General features: G+C 46.5%; 1 protein-coding gene across 1 annotated transcript; it reads right to left on the bottom strand.

The window, feature by feature from the left end:
- Positions 1-3,463: 3,463 nt before the first annotated feature.
- On the bottom strand, positions 3,464-4,129 carry LOC136573288 (probable N-acetyltransferase CML1). The gene has a single exon (XM_066574589.1). The coding sequence runs from the start codon at positions 4,127-4,129 to the stop codon at positions 3,464-3,466; it is 666 nt and encodes a 221-aa protein (XP_066430686.1).
- Positions 4,130-9,855: the final 5,726 nt, after the last annotated feature.

The following is a 9,855-nucleotide window of genomic DNA, read 5'->3' on the forward strand; positions in this document are numbered from 1 at the left end:
TGGCAATAAACACAACAATGCTGACCACTTGGTTTCACTGGAGCAATCTCAGCAGAGGTTCAGCTCCAGTGTACTTACTACCCAATAGTACAAAAGTATCCCCCTAACACACTGCTGCCCCAGTCCTCACCTAGGGTGCCGGTCACTTACCTTTTGTGTACAATGCAATGACATGCCCCATATCATGTGTGTATCTCCACATGCTTAGTCTTTTTACATGGGCCAATATCATTCAGGTTCTCACAAGACCGTGGGGATCTGAACAATTATCATTCAGTGTGAATGCAGCGACTGAACGACCAACAATTTGTTCACTTATCATTAGTTCAGTTTCTGCAGGCTTAAAAACTGAACGGTGGAGCGGCCTGTGTGAACAGGCAGTTGTTCCTCAATGAATGCCTGCCTGTTTACTGTGAATGTAGACAGGCTGCTGCAGCGATCTCCATCCCGATCCGCCTTCGCTCCCTGATCGATCATACTTCTTGTGTGAAAGCAGAGGGGTGATCATTGCTGGGACGACTGTGGCCCTTCACATACAGGCCAGCCATGTACCATCGCTCATATTCTGCATGCTACTAGACCCACAGAGCTTTGATGTTTGCAGTCCTCAGGTGATGCAGGTATGAGCAGCTTTTATATGGCCTTTAGATGGCCCGAGGATCGAGCAAGGACGCTCATAGGAATATTTGTGTGTCCGATCATTGAGGCATGTAGAGCTGCACCTGATCAACTGAAGAGCAAGCAAACACCCATTTATCAACTGACTGATTAAGTAAATTATTGTTGTCGGCTACACATCTGTCCGTGTGAACAGAAAATATGCTGCTGACCATGAAGAAACGGCATAATCATTAGTTCCCCCTACATTCTGAATAGGCCTGTGTGAGGGCCAGGTGAGGGAGTGCCAACCTCGTTGACTGGTGCTGATGGAGCCATGTTAAAAATTCCTAATAACTGAATGTCCTGAACTTTTCACTTCTGAGAGCTAAAGGCACCTTATACACGGGGTGATCATCACTAAAAACACAGATTTTTGGCGATAGTTGTCCCCTGTACACACAGCCACGACAGGGCATAGGAAACAGCTCAGTAGTCGCTAAGCTTTAACTCACTGAAACAAAGAGATTAGTCAACGACTTGTCACTCAGTGCCAACAGAATCAGAGACAGAAAAGGTATACAGCAGCACTCACAAGATATACCTCCTCAGGGTGAGGTGGAAAGCAAATGCACGCCACCATAGTAGGTCAGAGCCACACGACCCCTTAAGGGCCGAAACGTAGCCTACCATTTTAAGACTATGGAGAAATAAAAAGGTCGCTTTTTTAACATTTACTCCGGTTTATGCTGCCACTGCTTCTAACTTCTTCTCAGTGCAAACAGAAGTGATTCAGTCATTGAATGATCGCCTGTTTGCAGTGAATGGAGGAGGATGGCCGGAAGAGACCTCCAGCGTGCTCTGCTTCAATTCACTGAACAACTATTCCTCCTGTGCCAAAGTGATAGTCATTGGAGAAAGCACCCAACAGTTGTCCCATGGAGACGCACCTTAAGGCCATCAACACAATCCAAGATTACTGTAGAAAAATCTGGGACAAGTTATCCACCATTAGAAGGACACTTGACCACAGAAGATCGAGTGGTGGATATTTGCACCAGGTTTACTGTATTTGGGCACATTGCACATTCCATCAGTGCTTGTTCTACATATCTCCTATACTATCTCATGGGTGCCCCATTACATCACTACTCATGTGGCGCAGAGTGTAAAGGCAGCAAAAAATGCAGTCCGAAGTTCAATCTCGCGTGGTTCAGGTAGCCGGCTCAATGTTGACTCAGCTTTCCATCCTTCCGAGGTTGGTAAAATGAGTAACCAGCTTGCTGAAAGGTAATAAATTAATTACCTGAAAGCGCTGCGGAGTAAGTTGGCACTACACAAATAACAAGGTTTTTTATTTTACTCCACTGCCCTTGTGGTCAGACTTCGGTTGCAGACCAGTATAAGACATTGAGGCATCTCCTGATGTCCCCTTTCAGGTCAATGAATAGGGCACCTAGAGCGCCATATATTTGGTCATGCCATAGAGGTGGACCATGCGGCTGCTGTGAAGGCCCAAACTAGGGACGACCACTTTAATAGATGGTTAGAATATGCACAGGGGTCTCATCTCCAGAGACCCTACAGAGGAGAGTTTGGGGAATTAACTCAATGATTAGAGATGAGCGAGCGTACTCGGAAAAGCACTACTCGCTCGAGTAATTTGCTTTATCCGAGTATCGCTGTGCTCGTCCCTGAAGATTCGGGTGCCGGCACGGACCGGGGAGCTGCAGGGGAGAGCGGGGAGGAACGGAGGTAAGATCTTTCTCTCCCTCTCTCCCGCCCGCTCTCCCCTGCTCCCCACTGCGACTCACCTGTCAGCCGCAGCGGCACCCGAATCTTCAGGGACGAGCACAGCGATACTCGGATAAAGCAAATTACTCGAGCGAGTAGTGCTTTTCCGAGTACGCTCGCTCATCTCTATCAACGATCATGGAAAGTGGTTGAAGGTGTGGCAGGGTTAATCAGCCCCAGAAGGCGGCACCGTTTTAATCTTTACCATGGGGTCACCTCACCTGTATGTATATCCCTAATAATAATACCCCTGGTCTGCTTAAAGCCTCATCATGCCACTCAATAAGAGGAGTACCTGTGGAGAAGATCTCTTGTGCTTTACCACAATAACTCCAGTCCAGATGTAGGAAATGTAGACATCGGGACAGCGAGAGGTACACAGAAACTCTGCTCGATTCAGATTCTTCTGGACCTTATCAGCCTCTCTAATGCTATCTACACACAAGCATCTCCTACTCATCCACAACAGGAATACCAATGTGTTCTTCCTATCATATGTTGATGTATAGATATATTTAACCCTTTACTGTTAACCTTAGCCCATTTTTGTGTGTGTCTGGAATTGATGCATTGCTAATAAACCCAAGATAATTCCCACTGGAACCAGCCCTCTGCGGTAAAGATGGAAGAGTCAATCCTCTCCTACTAATATGTAAGCTTGGTTTGCATGAACAAACCCAATGGAGAAGATCAAATGCTGAACATCACTGAAGGGAAACTATAGAAGTGAGAAGCTTTTGGTAAAAGGAAATAAGACCCTTGTTTCCCCACATGAGCAGACAGGAGGACCATCTAGCAGCTTACTATAAGATCATTGGAGAATCACTGGAGTGGTGTAAGATAAGAAGATCCTTGAAGAGATCAAGATTGTAGATATTCCCATGGTGGATGTTGTTTTGAACCCTTTTGATCATACAACATACCTATGACTTCTAGAGATCAAGCATGTACAAACTAAACAGGACTGACGACTCGAAGCTCCATCGCATGAATATATCAGCCTGTGACCGAAATAGAAGAACCAGAATCAAAACCAAACGGAACATCATCCAAGTGACAGAACCATAGAGTATCATCTACTGGAGGAGATATTGTATCTGTATCCAACCCAAGATATTCCGATGAGTCCGAGTAATGCACTGTACTCATCTGTGTCCGAACACTTGAAGCCCATCTTCAGATACAGTTGTATAGCAGTAGCTTGTATTGACGTGGTGGATAGGACGACTGCATTACACCCACTTTTTCGTGCAAAGTCAATCACTGTCCTGCAAAGTAATTTACCAATCCCTTTGCCTCTGTGCTGACTTGATATGTACATCCTCTTCAGCTCCAGGTTCTTCTCATGAGGGGTAATGATAGGGATAGCGGCTACCATCCCCACAACCTCTCCATCTGACTCCACCACCCAGAAACAGTGTCCTTCTCTCTGTAGATAAGATTTTCTGATGTCCTTTAAATCTTTTGCCACACCATTTCTAGCACAAGATTGGTAAAACTCTCTACCAGGCAACCATAAGATGAGCAACGCACCGATCACACCCAAGACGGAGAGCACAATGGATCCATAAGTGGCCAGTGGAAGAAGGAGTCCCACCAACAGGAAGAGCCAGCTACGAGGTTGCTTCAAAGCATGGTAGAATGCTGGAGAGATGTGCTCACAACATCCAGACGTGTAGATCTCTTGGACTGAACGGAGGTCGGATTCCTTGTACAAACGCACATTGTAAGCAGACATATTGTCTCCCTGAAAAACAATTTAACAAATTAAATACACAGAAATACTATGTTCTCATAGAGTCATCAATAGCTGATAGTCAGGGGTCCACCACCCAGTATCCCAACTGATTGGCGAAGCCAGTGTTGTAGTGTATGGATTTGCTTTGTTGCTGGAAGTAGACATCGCCATACATTGTGCAGTGGCCTGGCATAGTACTGCAAGCTGAGTCCAATGGAAATGAATGATACTAGACTTGCAGTACCATGTCGGGCCACTGCACAGTGTACAGAGCTATCTGCATCTAGCAAGCAGCTCTGTATATTAGAACACCCCATCAGCTGATTATCATTGGTCCTGGGTTGAACACCCCATCAATCAGAATAGCTCATCAATCTTAGAAGTGGGACAACCCATTTGCAAGGTTCTAGGAGCTCAGCTGAAACTTTAAAGGGGTATTCCCATCTCAGCTTTTTATGGCCAAGATGAGAAAACCCGGCCCTCTGTTTCCAGTCACCTGTTGGAAAGAGATGAGCACTTCAGCCTAGTGCTGTTTGTGGAAGGGGACCCGCGCAAATGTGAATGCAATTGTGAAAATTCATGCTTGTTAATGTTTTGGCACCACAATGAGACTCCGGAACTGGCACGGGTTTTCGTTATTCAATCGGCTGCCCGCAGTTCTGTTAGCTCGGCACGTAGTAATGTACTTTCATGGACTTTGTGTTAATATCCTTGCCTGCTCGTCTTCTTTGATGTTCTTCCGTCAGTTCTTCTGCAGAATACTTGTGTGCGCCAACAGTAGAGTGGTAAGTCTGTTTCGTGTGTCGTGATGCTTAGTTGGCATAGTCAGCGTTGCCCTTCTAGCCTCAGTCATATAATATCTTTTACTGTTCCTTTCTTCCATACGGGCAGAACCAGTTTTCCAATACAGTTCTTTGCTATAATAAGTATATGTTTTAGTAAGCCTGGTGTCCACATCGCACCCCGGTTCCCGTGTCGCCTGCCCCCACCACAATATTTGCGTAGCTCTTACTGAAGTGAATGGGGGCTACAGACACGGCGTTGCTCAGCGCTGCTCTACCTCCTCATACTTTGTAGGACAAAACATTATTTTCAAGCTGATCACTTCAGAATCCTGCTGTCAATGATCCATTATCCCTCCTCTCCTTCCCCAAACCTCCAGCTTGGAGTCTCCTGGGTTGGTGAAGTCGGACCCCCTCATCTGCTCGGCCCCGTAGTAGGAAGTCTACTATATCTGTAGATGCAGTAAATATTACCCCTCTGGCACCTGCAGCAGGGGGTCCCAGAGGGCCACATATATTCTGTTATGTTCGGTTCCTAGAGACCCTCTTACCCCAATGTCAGTCCAATTCACAGACAACCAAAGTGGGGACTATAGAGCAATATACAGAGTATATATGCAGTACATGACGGACCTGGTTCGGCTGTGGTCTCTATGGGCTGAGGTCGGTGCTGTAGGCTCGAGGACAGAATGAGACTCGGCTCTTCCAGCCTTGAATGAAATAATCATTAAATGGCCCCTGGAATAATTAACCAGAAGCATGGCGTCCTTTATACACAGTTCTATGAATGCATTAACTCTGCCCTAATACCTGGAAATCAGTTCACTGCAGGACAGTCTGACCCAGGACCTGCTGGGCTCGCTGCCCTAACTACATCTACATGAGGACATCTACCTAATGTGAGGTGAACAGATTTCCCAGGGTCAAAGCAGGAAAGAGGGGTGCGGTCAGGGGCGGGGCTTATCACAACGCATTATTTTTACTTGCATTGTTATAAAATACACAGGATCGTTTCAAAAAAAAAAAAAAAAACAAGGAGCAAATTCTGCAGCATTTCTTCATCAAAAATACAGTCAAAACCCGTACCATTGCTGCAGGTTTTATCTGGAAATCAGCCGTGTGTCTGCAGCTGATTTATACTATGTGGCGCTTCTCCTCACCTCCTCTGAAGGTTTCCCGCTGTCAGCGCTCCCCAGCTGCTTGTAGTGGCCTCACCTGATAAGCATCACCTGACCAGCGGTACCGCACCTAACCAGCATCACCTGACCAGCGGCGCCGCACCTGATGAGCATCACCTGACCAGCGGTACCACACCTAACAAGCATCACCTGACCAGCAGTACCGCACCTAACAAGCATCACCTGACCAGCGGTACCACACCTGATGAGCATCACCTGACCAGCGGCGCCGCACCTGACCAGGTCGCTGGAACCGGAAGCCAGCGAGCGTTTTCAGCAGGAATCCTTTGGAGGAGGTGAGGAGGAGCGCCAAATAATACAAATCAGCTGCGGATACATGGCTTATTTCCAGTCACAATCTGCACCAATGGTACGGATATTGACTGTTTATTGAATGCGGAAATGCTGTGGAATTTGTTGATGAAGTTTTCGCCTTGGATATTCTGCAGCATTTCCACCACGTGTAAACATACCCTAAGTCAGCCTCAGGTATGCTGCCATCTGCAAAGCAGCCTCAGTAGTCATAGTGTCCCCCACAGTGGCCTCAGTAGTAATAGTGTCCCCCTCAGTGGTCTCAGTAGTAATAGTGTCCCCCTCAGTGGCCTCAGTAGTAATAGTGACCCCTACAGTGGCCTCAGTAGAAATAGTGTCCCTCTCAGTGGCTTCAGTAGTAATAGTGACCCCCACAGTGGCCTCAGTAGAAATAGTGTCCCTCTCAGTGGCTTCAGTAGTAATAGTGACCCCCACAGTGGCCTCAGTAGAAATAGTGTTCCTCTCAGTGGCCTCAGTAGTAATAGTGTCCACCTCAGTGGCCTCAGTAGTAATAGTGTCCCTCTCAGTGGCCTCAGTAGTAATAGTGTCCCCCTCAGTGGCCTCAGTAGTAATAGTGTCCCCCTCAGTGGCTTCAGTAGTAATAGTGTCCCCCTCAGTGGCTTCAGTAGTAATAGTGTCCCCTTCAGTGGCCTCAGTAGTAATAGCGTCCCTCTCAGTGGCCTCAGTAGTAATAGTGTCCCCCTCTGTGGCCTCAGTAGTAATAGTGTCCCCCTCTGTGGCCTCAGTAGTAATAGTGTCTCCCTCAGTAGTAATAGTGTCCCCCTCAGTGGCCTCAGTAGTAATAGTGACCCCTACAGTGGCCTCAGTAGAAATAGTGTCCCTCTCAGTGGCTTCAGTAGTAATAGTGACCCGCACAGTGGCCTCAGTAGAAATAGTGTTCCTCTCAGTGGCCTCAGTAGTAAGTGTCCACCTCAGTGGCCTCAGTAGTAATAGTGTCCCTCTCAGTGGCCTCAGTAGTAATAGTGTCCCTCTCAGTGGCCTCAGTAGTAATAGAGTCCCCCTCTGTGGCCTCAGTAGTAATAGTGCCCCCCTCTGTGGCCTCAGTAGTAATAGTGTCTCCCTCAGTAGTGATAGTGTCCCTCTCAGTGGCCTCAGTAGTAATAGTGTCCCCCTCTGTGGCCTCAGTAGTAATAGTGTCTCCCTCAGTAGTGATAGTGTCCCCCTCAGTGGCCTCAGTAGTAATAGTGTCCACTCAGTGGCCTCAGTAGTAATAGTGTCCTCCTCTGTGGCCTCAGTAGTAATAGTGTCCTCCTCTGTGGCCTCAGTAGTAATAGTGTCTCCCTCAGTAGTAATAGTGTCCCCTTCAGTGGCCTCAGTAGTAATAGTACTACTTTTTTATTTCTCCATCGACATAGTTGTGCGGGGGCTCATTTTTTGCAGAACGTCCCGTTATTCGCGTTTGTACAATTTTTCAATACGTACGACTTTTTCATCGCTTTTTATTGCGTTTTTTCTTGGAGATAGGGTGACCAAAAAGCACATTTCTGGCATTCTTTATTTATTTTTTTGCCAACATTTATTGTGTGGGGTATTGGCGGTCACTAAAGGGTTAAGTTACATGGGATTATAATTCACATTTCAATAAGACATGTAAAGCCTGATTTTAGATGGAGGTAATATGACACAGATGCTGCGGGCAAAAGTGAACATCTACCTGAGCAACAAGGCTCCTTTGGTCGGGGGTTTGAGCCACTCAGCCGCTGTTACCATCCGGCTCCCAAAACCACCCAGAGCAGGGCAAGAGGTGAAGTAAACACAAATGTGGCAGGAAACCTACATACATATTTCTGGTTTATTACATATTTCTGATATATATATATATAGATGTGAGGTATATACACACTGTGACAACTTGGGAGTTGTTAGCTCATCCAATCGCCATCTTTCCTTCACCAGATGGATGGTCGGACACCATTAAACCTCGTCAGTATCAAACCTCCAGTATCACATTGTCAGATGCTCATTTTCTAAATACAGAAGATGGACTTTGCGCTGAGCTGGAGGCCGGGTCACATCAGCACTTCACTTTTTCTGTTCCGACCTTGAGTAAGAAAAACAGAAAAAAAGGAACCAGTAAATTCCCCATTTATTTTTTGCTTCCGTTTCAGCTATTCTCCATTTTTTTGCCGGACAGAAAAAAACTGAAGTGCAGAAGATTTTTATTTTTTTTGTCCATAAAAATGGATCCCAGATGGAGCGGAGCCTCCTGTTTTATATTTTCTGTTGAAGTCAGTGAGGGACACAAATGGAGATTGTGCTTGATGAATCCGTTAAATCACGCCGTGCGCGGGCGGTTGTAAAACTACAGCTAAGGGCTCATTCACATCAGTGTGAAGAAAATAAAGGATCCAACTAGCAGCACCAGAATCGTCCCACTCTGGGTCAGGCTAACACATGCAAGAGCCAGGAAAGGAATCCAGACAGACTCCAAATGATAAATCATCCCATAAGTAAGATAACCGGCAGCATAAGCTTGAAGAAGGCCAACATGGCCGAAACGTTGCTGTCATAGTGATGGGGCAATAAAGCCGTTGTTCACCTGCATCCGCTTATGCTGCCGGTTATCTTATTTATCACATCAGTGTTACGAGATTCTATTCTCCCGTTCTGCGGCGCCCACTGGGCGAACAGTTCCGTCTTATGATGGAAAATAAGAGGACTGAATGGACCCAGTGACTATAATGGGGTCCGGTTGTTTTCTCTTGACCAGTCCAGCAGTTTGACAGAATTTACAGGATGAAATAGCGCCATTTCATCCTGTTTTCTAGCGGATGTAAATGAAGCCTTAGCTGTGTTCATATCAGAGTTGGAGGTTCTCATCAGGACCGCTGTCGCTGATTGCCGCACATATCTTGCTGCGCTATTTCATCAGGGAAAATACCTGGACGGCCCGACGGAAACTAAACAGATTCCATTATAGTCAATGGTGCCCATTTTAAGCCACTCGCTTCTGTCATAAGACTGATCCATTGGGCCAGGAGATTCTTTGCTCCTGCTCCCATAATGGAGCATGAAAAAAAAATCCATAGCTCAAGAGAGAATGAGCCCTCAATAGAAAAGGAAAAAAACGGATGTTAAGAATTGATCATAATGGATAAGAATCTGTGTCGGGACTCAAACCCGGCGCCGGCTCTCCCCAGTGAGCTATCAGCCTGTTGAACAGCTTCCCTGCTGAACCTGCTCCCATTCATTGCTCATGCTAACCTAGTTCCTGTCTGGCTCCACCCTGTCTTGTGATTGCCCCCCTATGTAACCAGGCCTGGCACCTCCCATCTGTGCGAAATTACTGTGCTCACAGCCAGTAGTGAAGCTCTTCCACCTGTTGCTCCTCCATACTGCTACTATAGTGGCCCAGAGCCAGTAGGGTCCCTCCATAATGTTATATGTCTGTCTCATGTCTTTGTCTTGTTTGTAGAGTGCATCAGATTTATGT

This window comes from Eleutherodactylus coqui, chromosome 7 (genome assembly GCF_035609145.1).
Source record: "Eleutherodactylus coqui strain aEleCoq1 chromosome 7, aEleCoq1.hap1, whole genome shotgun sequence".
Taxonomy (NCBI): domain Eukaryota; kingdom Metazoa; phylum Chordata; class Amphibia; order Anura; family Eleutherodactylidae; genus Eleutherodactylus; species Eleutherodactylus coqui.